This window comes from Thamnophis elegans, chromosome 12 (genome assembly GCF_009769535.1).
Source record: "Thamnophis elegans isolate rThaEle1 chromosome 12, rThaEle1.pri, whole genome shotgun sequence".
Classification (NCBI taxonomy): Eukaryota; Metazoa; Chordata; class Lepidosauria; order Squamata; family Colubridae; genus Thamnophis; species Thamnophis elegans.
The window spans coordinates 43,566,361-43,589,743 of NC_045552.1; the positions used below are offsets into that span (position 1 = coordinate 43,566,361).

The 23,383-nt window shown below is 39.7% G+C and overlaps 1 protein-coding gene across 2 annotated transcripts; it reads right to left on the reverse strand.

Moving 5' to 3' along the window:
• Nucleotides 1-9,436: 9,436 nt before the first annotated feature.
• CHMP1B (charged multivesicular body protein 1B) lies at nt 9,437-23,304 on the reverse strand. Of its 2 annotated transcripts, XM_032228594.1 has the most exons (9): nt 23,227-23,304; nt 22,376-22,566; nt 17,794-17,891; nt 16,449-16,595; nt 14,811-14,879; nt 14,621-14,728; nt 13,302-13,345; nt 11,909-11,981; nt 10,234-10,338 (listed from the first exon to the last, which is right to left on the reverse strand). In XM_032228594.1, exons 2-9 carry the CDS (start codon nt 22,389-22,391, stop codon nt 10,294-10,296), a joined length of 600 nt encoding a protein of 199 aa, XP_032084485.1. In that variant the 5' UTR covers nt 22,392-22,566; nt 23,227-23,304; the 3' UTR covers nt 10,234-10,293. The 2 variants fall into 2 exon arrangements, with proteins under 2 accessions (XP_032084484.1, XP_032084485.1); XM_032228593.1 differs by lacking the exon at nt 23,227-23,304 and having other exon boundaries at nt 9,437-10,338; nt 22,376-22,755.
• Between the last annotated feature and the right edge of the window lie 79 nt (nt 23,305-23,383).

Sequence of the window (23,383 nt, forward strand, 5' to 3'; positions counted from 1 at the left end):
ACCAGAATAGCAGCTGGTGACAGCATACATGCCCACAGAGCAGCTCTGCATGCCACCTCTGGCACCCGTGCCATAGGTTCACCACCATGGACTTATATGAAAGAAAAAATAGCTAACAGGTTAAACAAGAGCAAAATTAAAGTTCATGGCACTCTGTTAACTATTATTGTATAGTATTTATTTGCAGAAAGTCTATGTGGTTTCTTATTTTTCTAAAACATCAGAGGGTCTGAAAGCCTTGGGATGTGCTTCAGTAGAATGGCCGAATGGGATGGTAGTTATGGAACCTTTCATATTATGAGTGTCTTTTCTTTTCTTAATGTTTTGGAAATACGCCTTTGCACCAGTGAAAGTCATAGAAAAAGTGAGGAATGACATGTCTCCCCTCTGACCTTATCTCGTCATCAGTAAATGTGACAATTCAGTGGTTTTAGGTAAAGGTAAAGATTCCCCTTGCACATATGTGCTAATCGTTCCCGACTCTAGGGGGCAGTGCTCATCTCCGTCTCAAAGCTGAAAAGCCAGTGCTGTCCGAAGACGTCTCTGTGGTCAAGTGGCCGGCATGACTAAACGCCAAAGGTGCACAGAATGCTGTTACCTTCCCACCAAAGGGGGTTCCTATTTTTCTACTTGCACTTTTACATCCTTTCGAACTACTAGGTTGGCAGAAGCTGGGACATCATGGGAGCTCACTCCGTTACACGGTGCTAGGGATTCGAACCACCAAACTGCCAACCTTTCTGACCAACAGGCTCAGTGTCTTAGCCACTGAGCCACTGCATCCCTTTCAGTGGTTTTATTCCTGAATAAATTGTGAAGAATATCAGAAGTTCCTTCTTTACATCTTTTCTTCCTTTTGTTTTTCTTTTAACTCCTTCCTCTTTTCTTGCACTCTTTGCTTTTTCTTTGATATCTTTTTTCTTCTTTACTTTATATTAGTTTGTATTATTTTCTACCTTCTTGCTGAAAAGTTTTCATAAAAACGGACATATCATCAAAACAGATTCGTGGTCGAAAATCTTCAGGAAGTCAGTGAGATAAAGAAAGAACTTATCTTGGGAAATTCTGTGCGCTCCTTTTAAGTTGCAGCCTTTAGCCTCTAAATCAGAGGAAATTTGCAATACCTTGATAATCAGAGGCGGATATGGAGGCTTAGCTTAATCGGCCCTTTTGCCTTCCTCCTCTTCTTCCTTGTCGTTGCCTCTTAATCTTATGAGGTAGCATTGATATTCCAGGTGGCTTGATTGTGTGTGTGTGTCTGTGTGTGTGTATCTATGCATCTACTGCTACACAACTGAACTTTTCAACAATTCTTCCTTCAATCACAATCATCTGGAGAAGAAACAAGAGTTCGTCTCTTTTTATGCCTTTTTTAAAACAGAAAAACAATATCCTACATGTCAGGTTATTCAAGAAAGAGTGTCACTGAACTGGTTTGGGGTCTCTCCTAGCCCCCCGCCCCCCGTCCTGTCCAGTCCTGCCTTCCCCCCCCCCCATTTCTGCCAGATCACATTCATTTGTTACAGTATTCCCCTATAGACTGGAACTAATTTACAACGCTCCCTGCAGGAAAACCTGCACTTACTAAGAGCTTCAAATCACACGGCAAGGATTTTAAAATAATTATTAAGACTGGAAACTGACTGCTATGGGGAAGCAGAGTTTCATTGGATCTGCGGTTTCAGGTTTAGAACTGAGTGGCACTTGGCCAATTGTAGCTTATTGAATAGGTCATGGTTAAAGACAGCAAGGGGGGGGTTAGAACCCCAAATCTGTATCACTCCAAATCATAGCTGGATTAATTTAGAGTTGGTTGGATCAGCAGCAAGTGTCTGACCACGCACAATAATAATAATAATAATAATAATAATAATAATAATAATAATAATAATAATAATTGTTATTTTTATTGTTGTTGTTGTTGAAGATAAACAGCAACAAAAAATCATAAAATACCAGGACTTGCAAATTGAGGTTGAGCGACAGTGGAAAAAGAAATCATGTGTCGTCCCAATTGTAATTGGAGCCCTTGGAGCAATACCTAAAGGGATACTTCGCTATTTGGAAATTCTAAATTTTTCCTGATTTGAACATTCTGACTCTACAAAAAAACCACCCTACTTGCAACAACTTATATCCTCCTACCAACCAGCCCCAAAGGTTGTGAATCTCACCAAAGATTAACATAATAATAATAATAATAATAATAATAATAATGGTTATATAATAATATAATATAATATAATAATGGTAACTCCGCCGTTGCCGGTCCCAAGCCCGGATGAGAAAGGAGGAGGGTTGGGGTCAGGTTGGCATCTGGTCCCATAAAAACAAACCCGCCAACCCATACAATATGGTGAAAAAAACAAATAAGAATTCCATACCGCATCGGTCGTCGCGTGGGTTAACAAGGGCCGCGGCGGATGTTGGGGTCCCTGGACATCCGTCGACAAGTGGGCTACAAGTGGACCAGCCAACAAAACGACAAAAATATAGTGCAGATGAAAACCGTGCCATAATGGCCTGTTACTACAACTCAGAGCCAGAAAAAAGAGGTTATTTAAAGCGAATGTATGAATTATGGAAAGAACAATATCCAGATTCAAATGTTAGTGAACAACGACTAGCAGATCAAAGGCGATTTATTATACGGAATAAAGTGTTTAGTGAAGTTGAACATGAGGAAATTCAGGCAAATTGCAAAACCAAAAAAACAATATCACAAGCGGAAATAAGTGATATTCAAGACACAACTAAAGACATTATAGTAGAACTCCCAGAAGAAGCTCTCGGGGAGGAAATAACATCACCACCACTAGAACCAGTTATCACTGAACCAACTGATGAACTAACTCAAAAACAAAAAGAATTGAAGGATAAGATCATGGAGCATTTTCTGCTTAATGAGGAAAGGCAACGTTTACCATCACTAAAAACTGTGCCTAAGAAAATTTTGGCCCCTATCATGAAAATGGTTAATGCAGTGTTTTCAACAATTGAATCGGGATCCATCTTGGAAATGAACCAGTTAATGTACAGCGCAGCTGTAATAGTCACTAATGAACTAGGCATTAAAATCAAAGTACCTAGTCACACAACAGAAAAAGCATCAAAGTCAAAGTGGAAAATCCGATTAGAACAAAAAGTCAAAAAATCAAGGGCAGATGCTAGTAACTTAAAGAACATGCATGAGCAACGGCTTAAAAACAACAAAACCATAGATCGGCTAATCAGAAGATATAGATTAGATACAAGAAACATCAATGAAGCTGTAGAGATTGTAAAACAGCAGATAAGAGCAACAGCTAGAAAAATTGAAAGATATGAGGCACGAATCATCCAATATAAACAAAATCAGCAATTTCGATCAGACCAACGGCGTTTTTATCAGTCTTAATGTGAATGGTGACACCAAAAGTGAAAAACCAGAAAAGCAGGCCAAAGTTGAATTCTGGAAAGAATTGTGGGAAAATGCAAAGGACTACAATAAGGAAGCAAAGTGGATACATGACTTTGAGAAAAGCATTGGCAACAAACAAGTGCAAGTATTAGAAATAACATCTGAGATGGTCAAAAATCGAGTAAAAAAGGTAAAGAATTGGACATCACCTGGAAAGGACCAATTACATGGTTTCTGGCTCAAATATCTGACCAGTTTACATGCAATATTGGCCAGGCAACTGAATGAAATTTACAAAAGGGCCAAATTGATGAATGGTTGACAACTGGAAAAACATACTTGATTCAGAAAGATGCAACTAAAGGAACAACACCTGAAAACTACAGACCAATAACATGCTTGCCAACAACCTTCAAATTACTCACAGGCATTATTGCAGATAACATGATGGATTATTTGGAAACAAACAACATCTTGCCAGTAGAGCAAAAAGGCAACAAAAGAAGGAGCAGGGGCACAAAAGATCAGCTCCTAATTGATAAAATGATATTAGAAAATTGTAAGAACAGAAAAACGAACTTGAATATGGTCCGGATTGATTACAAAAAGACATTTGACTCACTGCCACATAGTTTGATCATAAAATGCTTAGAAACAACTGGCATTAGCAAAAATATTACATCCTTTACTGAAAAGGCGATGAAACAATGGAGAACTGAGTTGGCAGTAGGGAATGAGATCTACGGAATGGTTAATATCAAGCGAGGAATTTTCCAGGTGATTCACTTACACCTCTTCTCTTCATCATCGCAATGATCCCACTATCAGTAATCTTAAAAAAAATGAAATTAGGTTACCAAACAGCCAAAGAAGCTGAAAAAGTTTCGCATTTACTATATATGGATGATTTGAAACTCTATGGAAAGTCAGAAATAGAAATCCAATCATTGACAAATACAGTCAGAGGATTCAGCACCGATATTTCAATGCAGTTTGGCATGGAAAAATGCGCCACTGTATCCATAAAAAGAGGCAAAATTACTGCATGTGAGGGAATTGAAATGCCCAATGGCCAACTAATTAAATGCAACGAAAATGAAGCCTACAAATACTTAGGCATTCTCTAGTTGGATAATATCAAGCATGGAGAAGTAAAAACTATTGTCAGGCGAGAGTACACCAACAGAGTTAGGAAAATTTTGAAATCTAAATTGAATGGTGGAAATACAATCAAGGCCATAAATACCTGGGCAATACCAGTTATAAGATACACAGCTGGTATAGTTAACTGGACACAAGCTGATTTGGACATTTTGGACCGAAAAACCAGGAAACTAATGACAATGCACTACAGTTTACATCCACGTGGTGATACTGATAGACTGTACCTACCCCGAAAATCAGGGGGCAGAGGATTATTACAAGTGAAGCAAACAGTTGAAGAAGAAAAACATGCACTGGCTGATTATTTAAAAGAAAGTCAAGAACATCTATTAATTGAAGTAAAGAACAAAAAACTACTGAAGGCCCAACAGACGAAACAAGACTACAGAAAAGATGTGATAAAATCAAGAATGGAGAGTTGGCAGAACAAAGCACTGCATGGCCAATTTCTGGAAAAAATAAAAGATAAAGTGGACAGTGAACAAACTTGGTTATGGTTAACAACAGGTACATTAAAGAAAGAAACAGAGTCACTAATCCTGGCTGTGCAAGAACAAGCTATCCGCACAAATGCCATTAAGGCCAAAATCGAAAAATCCTCTGATGATGCCAAATGCAGACTTTGCAAAGAAGCTGATGAAACTGTTGATCACATACTCAGCTGCTGTAAAAAAATCGCGCAGACTGATTATAAATTGCGGCACAATTCAGTAGCACAAATGATCCATTGGAATTTGTGCAAAAATTATAATATTAAAACAGCAACAAACTGGTGGGAACATCAACCTGAAAAAGTCACCGAAAATCAGATGGTCAAGATCTTGTGGGATTTTCGCATACAAACAGACAAAATACTGGCGCATAATACACCAGACATCACACTGGTTGAGAAAAATAAGGTCACAATCATAGACATCGCAATACCAGGTGATAGCAGAGTTGCCGAGAAGGAACATGAAAAAATCGCAAAATACCAGGACTTAAAAATCGAAATTCAACGACTATGGCACAAACCAGCAGTGGTAATTCCAGTGGTAATTTGCACACTGGGTGCTATACCAAAAGCACTGGAATTACATTTGAAACAGTTAAAAATTGACAAAATCACCATCAGTCAAATGCAAAAAGCCGCACTGCTTGGATCTGCACGCATATTACAAAAATACATTACAACGTCCTAGGCCCCTGGGTGGGGCCCAACCAATGCCAAATCCGGCGAAACAACTGGCCGCTGTGATACAATTGTATTATAATAATGTACTTGGTTGATACCTAGGATGCTGGCAGCAAACCGTATCAACCATTAGCACCAGTCAATGGTATTTGTGACGCATTTTTGAATGTTCAGTTGGCTGAGTTTCTTGTTTAATGAATAAAGCATAATAACAACAACTTGCAAATTGAAGTTGAGCGACTGTGGAAAAAGAAACCGTGTGTTGTCCCAATTGTAATTGGAGCCCTTGGCGCTACTTCACTATTTGGAAATTCTAAATCAGACTTGAACATTTTAATTCTACAAAAAACCGCCCTACTTGGAACAGCTTATATCCTCCAATGTTACCTTAACAGTTCTTAGATCCTTGGTTAGGACTCGAGCTGTTGAGCTACCAACCAGCCCCAAAGGTTGTGAATCTCACCAAAGATTAACCAGTAATAATCATCATCATCATCCCGCCATATTGGGACTAAACATGATATCTTAGCAAGTCTCAACTTTCATAATATGCCTATACAGTATATCCATTAGATTTCTGAATTTTCTTCTGTAAAAACAAATTCAGCCACCAGGTCAGTGTGGCCTATAAAATCAGTACTTTCCTTTGTGCCTGTAATCCCCAGGTGAGCCACCAGAAGGCAATAGTACCAAGGATTCAATATATTGCCTATTTTAAATGTGGAGCTTGCAATACCTAAGGGATCCACCAGTGACAAAATGAGGGAAGTCAGTCATTGTATAGGCCATACTCCCCCCTCATGGCTGAGTTTGATAGCACAATGGCTATATATAAAAAATAAACAAATAGTAAAAAACAGTAACACTCCAATGATGTAAGATGTAATTCCATGTCACATCACATCACCTAAAGATTATCAAATACTGTATCATACCAGCTCTCCCCAATTAAAAAGAGTTTTATAAAAGTAACGGGACGTCAGATATTCCATGAGATTCCAAGATGGTTTTAGATAGTCTTTAAGATTCTTTCAAGGGATACTGTAGATGATAACACGCCATGATTAAACCTTAAAATGTGGAAGTTTCTAAATTCTAGATACTGTAGATAAAACCAGAACGCTTAAACCTTCAAATCTAAAGATTTTGTTTCTAAATTCCAGATCTTGGGAATTAAAATTAAAAAGTACCATCATTTCTGTGCTGCTTACAAGCTTCATGATCAGAATTAAGATCGGGATTCTATAAGGGGTTTAAGTTTGAAACACACATTGCACACATTATTTTAATGGGTTATTAAAACAATTTTACTTTTAAAATGACAAAGTGGAAGACAAAGCAAGCTGAAAGTAAAATGGGAACATCTAAGAAGCATGGATTTTAATTCGTAGGATGATTTTTATTAAGAAATAGAAACTGCTAAGGATATTTGGAACATTGTTTGAGTGAAATGTACTGGTCCTCAGAATAAGGTGTTATACTCCCCTCTACTGGTTTCACTGAGAAAAAAAATCAAATTTATCAAGAGGAAAATGATTCTGAATCTCTTTTTAAGATCACACTCAAAGGCAGTAAGAAACAGAACACACAAAGAAAATATGAAAACAGGAATTATCAACAAAAGTTCTGTTCCATAGGTACAGAAAATGATTTACTTCTCTATCCAATGCTAAGCCTCTCTGGATAAATAGAGGCCAGTTGTTATGGAAATAACCTGAGAAAATTGGAAGGATAAAATATAATAAAATACCTACATGTGCTACTAATGTTTTTCTCTTGAAAACTGGCAAACTGTTTGTTGAACTTTTTCCTTAAATCTAATTTGTAGTCATATCTATGTTCATAATCTTATTTAGTAGATTATGTAACTTAACTGCAATCTCATCTATTTTTAAAAAAATATTTAAAAATGTAACGCCTAATAAAGGCACGCTAAATAATAAGTACTTTAAACATAAATGCTTTTCCATTCTTTCATATAAACTTGCAACCAAACACTAGTAGTTATCTCTGACGTTCCTTCACATAAAACAAAACCTCACAAAATAAACAAGTTTCAAAGAGTTTTGCAAGATGTTAGGATCGTTTTCAATTCAAAGAATTTTTTGCTTGGAATTTGGATCATCTTTAATTCTTTTGTAAAAAAACATTAAAACAGAATCGTGCATCCAGACTTATGAAACTATAACTTCCCGCTACACACTGCTAAGAAATCAGAAATCATAAATCCATTAGGATTTATGCAAACAAAGAACAAATGAAACTATTTCAGAAAATTGGAACTATTTGCCCTTTCAATTCCTGGCAAATAGATAGGGAAGAAATGGAGGTAGTGACAGATTTTATTTTCCTGGGCTCCAAGGTCAGACTGCAGACAAGAAATTAAAAGACGTTTGCTCCTAGGGAGGAAAGCTATGGCAAATCTAGACAGCATACTAAAAAGCAGACATCCCCCTGCCAACAAAAGTATGTATAGTCAAGGCTATGGTTTTCCCAGTTGCAATGGAAATTATCTATCTATCTATCTATCTATCTATCTATCTATCTATCTATCTATCTATCTATCTCTATCTATCTATCTATCTATCTATCTATCTATCTATCTATCTATCTTCTACTTAAGATACATTGATAATTTCATTTATTCAGCATGAAATGGATCTTAGTAATGTAGCATGAGGCTATATATTCTGCACTATTGGGACTGTCGGTGAGTCAACAGCAGGTCAGTAAGAGCCGCTATAGAACAGAGATGACAGTTGCTCTTTAAAAATTATGATTTAAATCAAGTTAATTTAAATCAAGCCTTTTTACCAGAACAACTAGACACAAGGAGAGTTTTCTCCCGAATGCCATCACTTTGTTTAATAATTAATTCCCACAACACTGTCAATAATTTACCAAGAATGTATTATTGTTATTCTTCTCTTCCTTCCTAGTATCTATCTCTCCCCATTTATGATTATAACCATGTTGCTTGTATCTTTCAATTTATATTGTTTTGTTTACTAGTACGATTTGATAGCTTATTAGTAACCTTGACTATCACTAATTGTTGTATCTTTTTATTCTTGATGAATGCATTTTTATTTTCTTTATGTACACTGAGAGCTTATGCACCAGACAAATTCTTTGTGTGTCCAATCACAATTGGCTAATAAAGAATTCAATTCAATTGTAGTGATTGAAATCATGATTGAAATCAACTTGATTTAAATCCACGCATTATTTGTGAAAATAATAAAGGTGATATGCAAATAAATAAATAAATACATTTGGAAGATCACCAGGAAAGCCCATGTCTCTAGGCTAGATTGGAAAACTGGAAGAACATCCCTGAAGAAAGTGAGGATAAACTTATCTCCACTGCTTAGAAAAGTTAAGTAAAAGTTTCCCTGAAAATAAGATTTCCCCGAATAATAAGCCCAATTGGGCTTTTGAGTGCATGCACTAAAATAAGCCCTCCCCCCCCCCAAATATTGCAACACAGCAGCAGCCATGAGGTAACCACGCTCGCCTCCTCCTGCACCTCAAAAATAATAAGACCTCCCAAAAAATAAGGCCAAGCGCTTATTTTGGGGGTCAAAAGAAAATAAGACCCTGTCTTATTTTCAGGAAACATGGTTAATATTTATTCGGCCAATGAACAGTAACACGAAAATGGCATAGATTCAAAAAAAAAATCATCAGGAATAGGGTTTGAGTTAAAGACATCTTTATCTTACCATTTGTTTTAAGCATAGATACAAAGACAGAATGTTTGTTCATTTTCCTTTCTGATATAATTCAGTCGATTGCTCCACTCATTCCTTCACAGCAGGAAGCAATCAGATCCAACAATACCACAATCTTAAAATGACGTTTCAGACCTTTGATGTTTTGGATAGCTTTCTTTACAATATCAAGGTATTACTCTCTATGGGAGTGTCATGTATATTTTTAAGGAAATCTAAGCAAACGCGTTGAAAATATATATTTTATTCCTTTGGTACTGAACTGTTGATATCAATATAAGTTTCAGGTTATAAGGACAGCATAAATATTGCTTGATTTTTAGGTGTCATGACAAGTAACTGGCTTTGGAAAGATTCTCCAGTGATGTAATTACTGGGGGACACACACATATATTTTATCCTATTGATAGTTAATGTGACACCATGTCAATCATACACACCATCTTAGGGATTTAATTGCAAAAATCATCCATAATTTAAAAACTTGTTATATAACTTAAAATTATTCCAAGCTGTTCTTTCTGTTTGATTACTTGCAGTGACATCTGATAAAACTGACATTTTAATCAGTGAAGAGATTTGCAAAAATATAACCTTCAGCTTCAAAAATGTACAATACAGACCTAGAAAATGCACTCATGGCACAACACTACTGAGTTAGATGCATTTTGGAAAGCACAGCAAAAGGGGGGGGAAAGAGAGACAAGTGGTCACTAATGTGTTATTTGAACATCTCGACAGAAATCCAGGTCAGGCCACGAAATATGTACAGAGAATGCAGCTGGAAAGCATATGTACAATGCTGCAGATGTGACTCTCCCTCACACTTGATCGCGGAGACGTGCCAGTCTTTGTGAGAGTTCATCCTTCAGAATAGAGAGAGTTATGAATATATGATCGAGATACAAAACACATTAAAAGAGTAACAACTGAAGGGGTGGAGATCATATACAAGGAAAGTCAAGATAGGTTTGTGCCAGATAAATGGGCTTGTTACTTTAAAAAAAAAGCTTCTGAAGTTTTCTAAGAATTATAAAAAGTAAAGATTCCCCTGGCACATATGTGCTAGTCGTTTCTGACTCTAGAGGGCGGTGCTCCTCTCCGTTTCAAAGTCGAAGAGCCAGCGCTGTCCGAATACATGTCCATGGTCATGTGGCAGCCATGACTAAACACCAAAAGCGCACGGAACACTGTTCCCTTCCCACCAAAGGTGGTTCCTATTTTTCTACTTGCATTCTTTACATGCTTTTGAACTGCTAGGTTAGCAGAAGCTGGGACAAGTAACGGGCACTCACTCCATTACGCGGTGGTGGGGACTCGAACCACCGAACTGCTAACCTTTCTGATCGACAAGCTCAGCGTCTTAGCCACTGAGCCACTTCTGATTACACAGAACTATATATAACTAAGAACTATACAGAAGCTCAAAGTGAGCAGCCTCTGGACCTTGTAAATAAATTAAGCAGATAAACAAGGCCATGCATAGGAAGTGATGCAGAAGTAATGAGGCAAGGACAGAAAATTGTTTAAGACATTAAAAGTTGCAGATTATTTTTATTATTATTATATTAAGTAATCTAGCACCAAATGATAAGAGTAAGCCATATTGGACATTAGCAAGCTATATATAAAAGTTTAAATATTAAATCAGTATCCCAGCCAATCTCCTATGGCAGTGTTTCCCAACTTCAGCAACCACCACTTGTGGACCAGAATCCCCCAGTCAGCATGCCCTATACCAGGGGTGTCAAGCAGGGGCCGAATGCGTCACGTGCAGGCCACGCCCACCCCAGCTGCTTGAAGGGGGAAAATGTCACAGAACGTCATGTGACGGCAATGTCAGGAGTGGGCTGCTGGGGGTTCGCAGTGATTAAGGAGAACCTCTAGCTAAGATTCTGTGCAGTTTGGAGAACCACAAAATCCCACTCCTGGCTGGCCCTGCCCACCCTGCCCCACTCCTCCCAGGAGTCCCCCCGCGACCTGTTTTAGATGCAGGTAAGGGCAGGGCGTGCATGGAAGTTCAGGGAGGGCGAAAAACAGGCCTACTGGAAGTTCGGGAAGGCTGGAAACGGGCCCGTTTAGAGCCTTCCCAAACTTCCAGAAGGCCTGTTTTTTGCCCTCCCTGAGCCTCTGTGCGCGCCCATTGGAAACAGACCTGTTTCCAGCCTCTAGAGGGACTCTGGAGCTGGGGAGGCAGTTTTTCCCCTCCTGGAACCTTGAGGAAAGCCTCCAGAGCCTGGGGAGGGCAAAAACGCCCCCCCCCCTTGCAGTGGAGCAGGAGGCCAACTAGGCCACGCCTGCCATAGCTATGCCCACGCCCACCCAGCAACCAGGCAGAGAACACCTTGCTAAAATGTTTGAAGCCAAGGTGAGTTTGACCCCTGGGCACTACAGTATAATGGGAGAAGAGAACAAGCCAGGACAGGCAATATTCACCTGTTCTGTTGAAGCAACACTTGTGCCAACAGAGCCCGTTTGTCCCTGAGGTAGCTCCATATTCAGATCAAGCCTAAAATTCAAAGGGAGAAAAATACAAACAAGAAAATTAAACATTGGCAGGCGGAGATGGCATTCCCTATTCCAGGAACAAACCCCAAGCATCTCACTTAAATTTAAAAATAAAAGTATCCCCGAGTCAAAAGTTAGACATTACACCGCACAAGCCACAGTCAACCCTGTAATGGGTGGGGTATACAAACCTCTACACCTGAATTACCACAGGTCAGGGTTTGAGATAAGCATAGTTTGGGAGAGGGGGTAGAATTCCTTCTTGATGTTTATAGAATGTGGATCTTGGGAATTGATTCCAATCTTGTTGTTAACTCATGATCAGAAAAAATGTCAATGTTTGCTCTGAGAGCAATTCTTCCGCTTCAGGATTAACAGTAGGTTATAACCTAGTTCAGTTTTCCTCAAGTTGCTGCTTTCTAGAATGGGTTGAACATCAGCGCCTTTAATTCTCCAGCCAGCAAAAGCTTGGCCCATGGATGGAACCAGATTATAGGCAACAAGTTACCGTATTTTTCAGAGTATAAGAGGCACCTCCCCCCCCCCCCCAAAAAAAAGCATGGAAATGTTGGTGCGTCTTATACACTGAATACAGCCATTTTTGGCCTCCCAAAGGCCTGGCACCTGCATCCCATTTTTGCAAAAAACAGCCCATTGTTCGCAGAAATGGAGGTATTTTTGCCTTCCCCCAGCCCCCAGCAGCACTCTGCAGCCTTCAGCAGGGCTGGGGGAAGACAAAAATGCCTCCGTTTTTGCAAAAAAACAGCCTGCTTTCCACAAAAAGGGGGCATTTTTGCCTTACCCCAGCCCTGCTGAAGCTTGCAAAGTGCTCCTGGGAGCCGGGTAGGAAAAAAACTTTTTTTTCTTACTAACCTCTTTGAAATCTTGGTGCGTCTTATACACCAGTGTGTCTTATAGTCCGAAAAATACGGTACATCATGCTATGCAGGGGTGGGTTGCTGCCGGCGTTACTGCTGCTTTGCGTACATGCACAATTGCTTGTAAAATTTTCTGTGCATGCGCAGAACATTGAAGAAAGGACATAAAACCATGCCAGCAATGCCAGTGGCGATCAGGGAACCAGTTTGGAGGAGTGGACAGCCTGGGTCGCTGTCGGTTCTGTGACCCATGCCAACAAACCACTACTGGTTCACTTGAATCAGTGCAAACCAGTAGCAATCCACCTCTGATGCTATGCCTGTCCATTTTCTCAATCCTGTGGGACTCTACCGAGCTGGAGAAAACCAGGAATTCCTTGCTTCCCCCAAATGTATTTTTTCATGCACTGCAGTGATTTTGACTTTCGGATATTCACACTTACCCAGCTTCATCAGCCATTTCTTGAAGGAGCATATCTACTTGGTTCTAAAAAAAAAGCAGACGTTATATAAAAGACTGAGTTACACTTAAAAGGGCAGCAACACAACACAGATAATTACCGGAGATTTTGTACTGAAAGAGTTCTTGGCCAACTTGTAATAGTGTGGGATGGACTTTCAGAGCATTGCAGTGGTTACACTCTTTTTTTTTTAATAGACGGTTTTAGGATGACAGTACTTTTTTTGATTTTTGTGTTGCTCCTTCAGTGCCTGGAAGAACATACTCAATCCTTCACAGCGGACAATGAAATGTGAAAACTTGTCCTTTTTTGCTTCCATTTTTCAATCCTAAAGATGGTAAAGATTCCCCTCGCACATGTTTGCTAGTCGTTCCCGACTCTAGGGGGCGGTTCTCATCTCTGTTTCAAAGCCGAACAGCCAATGCCAAAGGCACACACAATGCTGTTACCTTCCCACCAAAGGTGGTTCCTATTGCACTTTTTATGTGTTTTCAAACTGCTAGGTTGGCAGAAACTGGGACAAGTAACGGGAGCTCACTCCATTACGCGGCGCTAGGGATTTAAACTGCTGAACTGCCGCCTTTTCTGATCAACAAGCTCAGCATATTAGCCACTAAGCCACCGTGCCCCTATTTTTCATTCCTAATTAACACTATTAAGATAAAGAAATGGCTTTCAACATTTTTCTGCAGACTTAAAAAAAAAAAGTATCACCTACATAGATTTTACAGGGCCCACCAGTACTAGTAAGAAACTGGCTTTACATGTATTTTTTAAAAAAATAAAAAATATGACAGTCTCTCAACTGAAGACATTGTAAAACTTAGTCAGTTGTCAAAGAAAGAGGAGGCCCATCATGAAGAGGCAAACTTTCCTTTGAACATTTATCTCACCAGGGCCAAGATACTGTAGTCAACAGAGGTAGAGCAATGTTTTTCAACCTCAAGAACTTTAAGTTTCTTCTTCTGGTGCCATATCCGTCATTGGATGTTGGCGATCATGTTGGCAAACTTTAAGATGGGTGGACTTCAACTCCCAGCATTCCCCAGACAGCCAGGTAGCCAATGGAACAATAAAAAAGTCAATCAACCCATGGAACAGAAGTTGCCTTCGGGAGTCGCTGGAATCTTTCAAGAAGAGACTGGACTGCCATCTGTCAGAAATGGTGTAGGATCTCCTGCTTAGATGACCTACAAGGTCCCTTCCAAATCTTTTAATTTGTTAAAGTTTTGATGTTGAGAAACATCGATAGAGACTACTGCAAGTTGGAAGCAAACCTCTCTGCTTGAATGGATACCTACTTGTGGAGTTGTCAGTGTGGTAGTACTGCTCATGGTGTCTTCCATCTGTGCTGTCTGGACATCTAAGGTTTCAAACTGCTGTTCAAATTTATCCATCAGGGCAGAAATCTGTAGGTAAACAGACGGTTTAAGTAGAAGAGATCAAAAGAGCAGCAGGAAACATTTAAAAAGCAAAATGTATCCTTCTTACCTTTTCTAAGTTCATACTTTTCAACGTGGCATCCATTGATTTAACTACTCCAGCCATGGATTTAGTTACCTAGAAGAGAAAGTGTAGGATAATTATATCAAGAGAGTTTTCCCATTACCCCCACTCCCCACCCCTCAATTTCCTTAGCTCCTAATTTGTAACACTGCACCTGATAAAAGAAGCTGGAGAATGTATTTTTATGATGCCTATGATTATGATTTACCACTTATTGCTTGTATGTACACTGAGAGCTTCTGCACCAGAGACAAATTCCTTTTTGTGTCCCATTGCACTTGGCTAATAAAGAATTCTATTCCCATTGCCATCCCATTCCAAGCTAGAGATTGTGTGTCGTGCCGATGAAGACTTTGGAGAGTTATTTTATTATTACATCTGTAGAACTGCTGGTATGGTATTTAAGGTGAAAAATAACCAAATCTCTGCCATTCATGACTACTTTGTAAATTACTTTTTAAGGACTACTGGAAAAAGTTATTTTTAGGCTGCATTTTGGTAAGGCGAATAAGTGAAATTTTGCTAGTGTTTTTTTTCCTGCCTCCATGCTACTTATATAATGTGGCACAGATAAGGGTTAGTTTAATATCACATTATACTATAGTATCTTTTATTTAGATTAGCATTAGTGTATCACATGAATACAGGCATAGTTGCTGGGACATCATAGTTTATTGTTAACTTAAATAAGTGTATCCAGCCAAAGCATCTTCTTCAATCACAAGCAAGATACTCAATGTTAATATCGTCTCGACACAAGAGAATATTCGTAGCTCATGGTTGAAATACGAGATTCTTGGTGCTCTCTGAGCTTGGTGGCCTTCTTACAGACATTTCATTATTCCACTGGGTAACATCATCAGTGCATTGATGACGTTACTAGTTTGGTGATGAAACGCTTGCAAGAAATCCACCAAGCTCAGAGAGCACCAAGGACCTCACTAATATTGCCTGTTTGAATAGGATCCAATGCACTGCACAAATGTAAATACTGGAGTTCATAGGTCAGACTGCTGTCTGGCTTATTCAATAAACAATAATTAAGCAAAGTGAGTCATCACAATGTGTGAGCATAGTCTCAGATTCTTCAGCATTTCATGTGGAGAACTTTCTCACTGCCATCTGGAATTGTCATGGATTGAATTTATGGCAACAAATCATGGTGCTCCCCAGGAGACTGTGAGTTCTAGTCCCACCTTAGATGTGAATGCCAACTGGGACTTTGGGTCAATCACCAGGAGACTATAAGTTCTAGTCCCACTTAGGCATGAAAGCCAGCTGGGTGACTTTGGGCCAATTGCCAGGAGACTGTGAGTTCTAGTCCCAATTTAGGCCTGAAAGCCAGCTGATGACTTTGGTTCAATCACCAGGAGACTGTGAGTTCAAGTCCTGACATAGGCCTGAAAACCAGCTGAGTGGCTTTGGGCCAATTGCCAGGAGACAGTGAGTTCTAGTCCCACCTTAGGCATGAATGCCAACTGGGGGACTTTGGGCCAGTTCCTCTCTCTCAGCTTAACTCACCTCTCAGGGTTGTTAATATGGGGGGGAAAGGAGGAAGGATTTATCATGAGGAGTTGTTGTTATTATAAGGAAGAGTAAAAAATATATAAATTGCCTGCTTACTTTGCCCATTGTGACGGCCGTCTGCACTCTCGCTGCCACCGCATCTACCCGGGCGCTCATGCGCAGGAAGTTGATTGATTGGTTCTTCTGCCGGATGGCATTTTCTGCATGGATTCTTGCCACTTCCATGTTGCCCTTCTGAACTGCCTTCAAAATAGAACAAAGGAACACAATTATTCCTCTCTGTTATGGAAAGAACAAAAGAAACCCTAGTGTTTGATAGTCCCATTCCTAGGTGCATAGAAACATGAAAGTTGATGATGGTATCCCTGGTGTCTGTTTAGGCGCTTTTTTCTCTCTCAAATGCACCTGCAACAGATCAACACTTTGAATAATTGGACCCAAGAAAAGCCGATCTCTAAGAAGCTTTGCAAATGATGGCAGATGCATAGCAGGAAGCCAATTAGGACAACCATTATATACATAATATACATTTTCGGAGGTGTTCTAAATGAATTGATATTGCCATCTTGTGTTAATGAGTTTATCTGCTGTATTATTTCATAACTGATGATTTGAATGTTTTTATGTTTTTATGTTGTAAACTGACCAGTGTTGTTGGATATGAGATGGATAGCAAATAAAATCAATAATCTATATATACAAAAATGGCTGTGTGTGTGTGTGTGTGTTCCAGCATAATTCTGGGATGAGCAATTTCAACCTACACGGATGACTTACTCTCTGCAAACAAATACTGTGTGGGGTAAGACACCCTTAACACCCCTCGTGGTGTATGTTCTGTTACAATACAGCCTGTTGTGCCTTAAAATGGCTTCTACGGTACTGCTGTTAAATGGCTTCTATTATACAGCGCAGTGGAGTCACCACGGTAACAGCTTCACAGTACTCCACAAGGGGGCTCCCCCTGGCAAAGTGGGAAATCCAACATTAGAAATTACGTTTGGTCCAGATATTTCCCCCCTATAAATAAATATCCGGGATACGCCGGGTTATCAGCACTAGTAAATAATAAAATAAATATTAAGAGGAATGAGCTGGTATTGCCATGGGTATCCGGAACCTGAAAAATGTTAGTAGGCTGCTGACTAGATTATTCTCAAATGAATTGTATTATCCCAGCCAATACCTTAATGAGAACATGAATACTGTCAAGTCCAAGTCAGAACTAATGTTAAAAGAAACAATCTGTACATGTTTTGGAGGCAGAAATTCTGTACATTAGTCTCTGAAAACAAATTACTTTTACTCTTTGATGTGAGTATAGGTAGACAGAAAAAATAATCACAAATACTTAACAGCAATTTTTATATATAATTTTAATGTCATTGTGATAATTTCTCATTTTCTACATAAAAGTAGCCATATTATTTACTGTACTTACCTTCTTAATTTTGACTTTTTCAATCTTTTCTTCTTTATCACACTTTTTTGAATTTCTGTTAAGCTCCTTGGCAGCAAATTTCAAATTGAAAAGATGCTCTGGATTTCAAGTTAAGAAATGTACTGAAATAAGAACATGTCATGCACCTAGCAACCTGAAAAGGGGCTCCCTGAAATCGAAATCTTTTAAATTAAAAAATTTAATATTCAGAGGGAGAGAATATGCAGATATATACTCCCTCCAAATATAGACATTGGCATCAGGATTTAAAATTTAAATGCTCAATTTTTATAAACATCAAGAATCCATGGAAGAAACAAATAATCCTTTTTAGCTTAAACATTATATCAATCAATTTTAAAAAAATTCTAGTTATTATAAGGGAAGCTATAAAATGAAAATACTCCCTAATTTTCTTTAAATATAGGTCAATTAAAGCCTTTAATGCATACCTCCATTAGGAGGCTATTTTAATTCCAACTTGTTGTTTACCAGCTATTAATTGTCTGATTTCCACAGCACATATCTAGTAACTGTCATTAAAGATGGTTAGGATGACATATCCTTATGTCCTGACCTAAAGGAAATATGATAAAACAAAGACTAAATGACTAGGATTCACATTTCTAACACCTATCATCAAGTGATTTATCTAAGTCAGCTGTCAAGATGTGGCAACCAGGGCTTATAGTCCATGCACTTCATAGCCAACTAGATGAACAGAAGTAGGATTTAGAACGAAGACAGCAGAGAAAACAAAATTTATATTCTTTTCTTGGCTTTCTTTAATATACAACTAAAGTCCACCCTCCCCACCCAAAAAAACCCCCAGAAAAACTAAATCAGCCGATAGAAACCAGAAGCATCCAAGCATGACACTGTGATGTGTCATATCAGACAAAAACACACACACAAAAAGTCTAACCAGCTGGTCTGGAAGCTCAGCCACAAAAACACATATTTAGCGTTTCATCAGAGAAACCTTAGAACGGGCATATGTTCTCGTCAATCACAGCCATAACAAATCTGTAAATGGCAACTCTGAAAACTGCAAAAGAAAGATGTGGGTGTGCGTGTTTCCATTCAAACAGATTTATTGGGATATTCCATTTCCTGAACTAGTCCATTGTGACAGGCACATGAGAGTGAGCGGATGCCTAGAAGCCAGGAAAGTTATTTACCATATTTTTCGGAGTATAAGACGCACCTTTTTCCCTGAAAAAGAGGCTGAAAATCTGGGTGTGTCTTATATACTGAATACAGCAATTTTGGCCTCCTGAAACCCCGCCCCCTTCACCAAAATAGCCGTGCATAGCCTTTAGAAGGCTTATAAAGTGCTCCTGGGGCTAGGGAGGGAAAAAATGAGGGGAAAATAGGCCATTTTTTGCCACCCCTTGCCCCCAGGAGCACTCTATAAGCCTCCTATGGCTATGCGTGCTCTTTTTTTTTTTATAAAAAACAGGCTGCTTTTTGCTCATTTTTGTCCCCCACCCTGAGCCCCCAGAACTCTACAAGCTTCCTAAAGGGTATTCATGCCACCTTTTTGACAAAAAACAGCCCATTTTCACAAAAAAGACCCATTTTTTGGAGGTCTGCAGAGTGCAAAAACCTTTTTTTAAATTTGCCTCTTCAAAATCTTGGTGCGTCTTATACTCCGAAAAATACAGTAGTTCTTAGTACTTTATACCTGGTTATTTCTGCTATGTATGGGAAAGGACGGGGGGGGGGGGCGCTTGGTGTGCTATTGTCCATGGAGTGAAAGACTCAGATATAACGTAGCAATTGAACAACAACAACCTCGTCTTACACTTGCTTCACACACAGAATTCTATACAAAATACCAATTTGGGGCTCTCCTAACTAGGCTGTCTATGTTGATATATTTTAATCACTTTTATTGTTTTTGCATTACATGGGCTCCCAAGTCCCCCCCCCCAGAGGGAAGCTCTAAACCAATTAAAATAAATAATGCAATGAATGTCCATTATCCAGATACAGGTAGTCCTCGACTTACCACAATTCATTTAATGACCAAAGTAACATCAGTGAAAACAGTAATTCATGACCGTTTTTCACACTTACAACTGTTGTAGCGTCCCCACAGTCACGGGATTTACATTCGGACGCTTGGCAACTGACTCACATTTATGACGGTTGCAGTTGTCCAGGAGTCACATAATCGTCTTTTGTGACCTTCTGACAAGCAAAGTCAACGGAGAAACCAGATTCACTTAACAGCCATGGTATTAATTTAATACTGCACAGGTTCACTTAACAAATGTGGAAAGAGAAGCCATAAAATGGGGCCGTAAGTTGAGGACTACTTGTATGCTAATGTCAGAAAAATACTGTAGCAACCATCGCCTCTGCTTACACTTGTACACTTACACACACAGAATTCTATAGAAAATACCAGTCTCCAGTTTGGCACTCTCCTATATCTATGTTGACATATGGTTTTATTATATAAGTATAATCTTTATTGTCATTGTACTTAAATACAACGAAATTGGTTTTAACCTCACTGGTGCAAAATTATAACAGAAACGAAAAAAAGAAAAAGAAAAAAAACTAGCATGTGCATGGAGTGATTGTGGTTGTATTTAAAAGTCTCACAGCCCAAGGATAGAAACTATCTTTAAACCTGTTATTTGCATTAGGAAAGCCCAAGTCGCTGAGAGAGCGAAGCTATAGCCAATTTAAATAAACAATGCAAATAATGGCCATTATCTAGATTCACTACTATTAGAATAACCCCAGAAAAGCTTTGAAGGGCCTCACTAGAGGGGTTTGGCTCTGTCCAGTCTGAGCCTAGGGAGGGGTGCTTGAGCAGCCTCTGTCCCTCAGGGTCATCCACAGCTGCCCTATATTGCCTGGGCATGATGGTAGTTGTAGTCCATCCATTTCTGAAACTTGGCAGCAGGGGGATCCTGGGAGTTGCACAGGAGCCCCCCAGGGCTGTGCACTCTCCTCTTCTCTTCTCTTCTATCTATCATCTATCATCTATCATCTATCATCTATCATCTATCATCTATCATCTATCATCTATCATCTATCATCTATCATCTATCATCTATCATCTATCATCTATCATCTATCTATCTATCTATCTATCTATCTATCTATCTATCTATCTATCTATCTACCAATGACTGAATCTCAAACGATCCATCTGTTAAATTACTGAAGTTTACAGATGATACAAAAGTGATTGGTCTCATTCGAGACAACAATGAAATCGCATATAGACGGGAGGTTGAACAACTAGCTTCATGGTGCGACAGGAAGAATCTGGAACTGAACACATTTAAAACCGTAGAAATTGTGGTCAACTTTAGGAGAACCCCTCCCATACTACCACCTCTTACAATATTAGAACAACACAGTATCAACAGTAGAGACCTTCAATTTTCTAGGTTCTATCATATCTCAAGAGCTAAAATGGCCACCTAACATCAAAAACACCATAAAAAAGCACAACAAAGAATGTTCTTTCTCCGCCAACTCAGGAAGCTCAAACTGCCCAAGGAGCTGTTGATACAGTTCCACAGCTGAATTGTTGAGCCTGTCATCTGCACTTCCATAATTGTCTGCTTTGGCTCTGCAACTCAACAAGACAGACAGAGACTTCAGAGGAGAATCAGAAATGCAGAAAAACAATTACTACCAACCTGCCTTCCATTGAGGATCTGTACACTGCACGAGTCAAAAAGAGAAAATATCTACAGACCCCTCACATCCTGGATATAAATTGTTTCAACTCCCATTCTCAAAACGACACTACCAAAACAGTTTCCTCCCGAAAAATCATCCCTCTGCTAAACAAATAATTCCCACACCACAGTCACTATTCACTAAGTCTGCATTACTATTAGTATTAGTCTTCTCATCGTTCCTATCACCCATCTCCTCCCACTTATGACTGCAGGACTGTAACTTTGTTACTTGTATCCTTACAATTTATATGGATATTGATTGTTTCCTGATTGCTTATTTGTACATATGACTATCATTAAGTACCTTATGATTATTGATGAATGCATCTTGTCCTTTATGTACATTGAGAGCATCTGCAGCAAAGACAAATTCCTTGTGTGTCAAATCACACTTGGCCAATAAAGAATTCTATTCTATTTCGTTCTATTGAAGTTCACTTGTATTAAAAGTGCCAGTTTTCAAGTTTCGGAAACAGTGCTCTAATCCTTAAAGGCACAAAAAATGGGGATACCCCAACACTTTTGGGGAGCCAGAGAATATTCTTGGGAAGAGGTGGAGATTTGTCCCTTGGCATGAAAAAAGAAAGATAAAACAGGTCTCCATCAAGGAAGAAAACGCCCTCACCCCCAACCCCACGGGCTACTCTCGTTGTCACTCCAATCCAGAAACACCAATAGGGAAAGGGTTCAAACGCTGAAGCTCCTCCCACAAGAATCACCCCCTCTCAAGAGCGCCTCCCGCAGTGAGGGTCCCCCACAAGCCACGCCCCCCCGTTCCATCAATCTCGCCAGGAGGCGGGATTTTCTTGCCCCCACCACCAATCGAAGCCCTGCCGTGTTTTCACCACGGGCGTCACCCAGGATACTCTCCATGTTGGACATGGCGGCGCTTCAGGTGCGGGCCTGGATCGAACGACGGCGGAAAACAGAACGAGGTGGCTCGGTTTCGGCGACCTGTTGGACTCCTGGTCTTTCTTTCAGCGGCGGGCTTCCTGCTTCCGCCTCCGCCGGCGAGCTCCACTCCCCGCCTCTTCCGTCAACATCACGTCACGCGCAGCTTGACGAGCAGGAAAGAGGCGGAGAGAAAGTGGTGGTTGAAAGAGTGGACAGAGACGCATGCGCACAATAGTCTTTCGAAGCTGCGCAGAAGGCCGTCACGGCGCGAGGCTCCTGCTCCCACCCAATAGAATTTCATTTTCCTCGATGGCGTCACCGGGAAAGGAGGAGTCTGCAGGGCTTGGACGCTTTTCAACGGGGTGTAACCTAAACGTATGACAGTTCCCATTCTCCCCTGCAAAATAGGACCAAGGTGGGATAGATAGTATTTCTCTACTACAGGGAAGGAGCCTTGGACGAGCAAGGCAGGAAACTGGTCCTTCCAGATTTACAGGAATTCACACTACTATCATTCCTGATTAATGCCCATTTAAATAATATTGATTAATATTAATTAATAAATATTAATGTTTATTAATTAATTTTTCTTAGTTAATAGTCCCTTGTATTCTTATCCATTTCATGTATTCATAATCATGTTTATACTTATATCTGTTACCTAATTCATCCTTGACGAATTAAATTAATTTACTCGCAGCGCGATCCTCCACCTGCTCCCGTCCCTCCGTCCGTCCCGCACCCCTTCGTTGGGATTTGGGGAGTTCGAGATCTGTATCTCTAACCCATTTGGAGAAAAGCAAGTGAAAGAAAACGAGCCCACCTCACCACTAACCCTCAGATTGATCTGCAGAGTCCTGGAACTGATCGTACACCGGTGTCTTCTCAGCTTTAAACTGGGCCGAATTTAACGCCCAGGATTGCCCAGAATTCTGGGAGCGGAAGCCCATCTAATCTTAAAGTTGCTGAGATTGGGAAGC

Excerpts from the sequence above, each read along its gene's own strand:
- CHMP1B (XM_032228593.1), bottom strand. Across the intron at positions 16,596-17,793 it reads AAAAAGTCAAAATTAAGAAG|GCAGTTCAGAAGGGCAACAT; the intron begins GTAAGTACAGTA and ends TCTATTTTGAAG. Across the intron at positions 14,729-14,810 it reads AAAGTATGAACTTAGAAAAG|ATTTCTGCCCTGATGGATAA; the intron begins GTAAGAAGGATA and ends GTTTACCTACAG.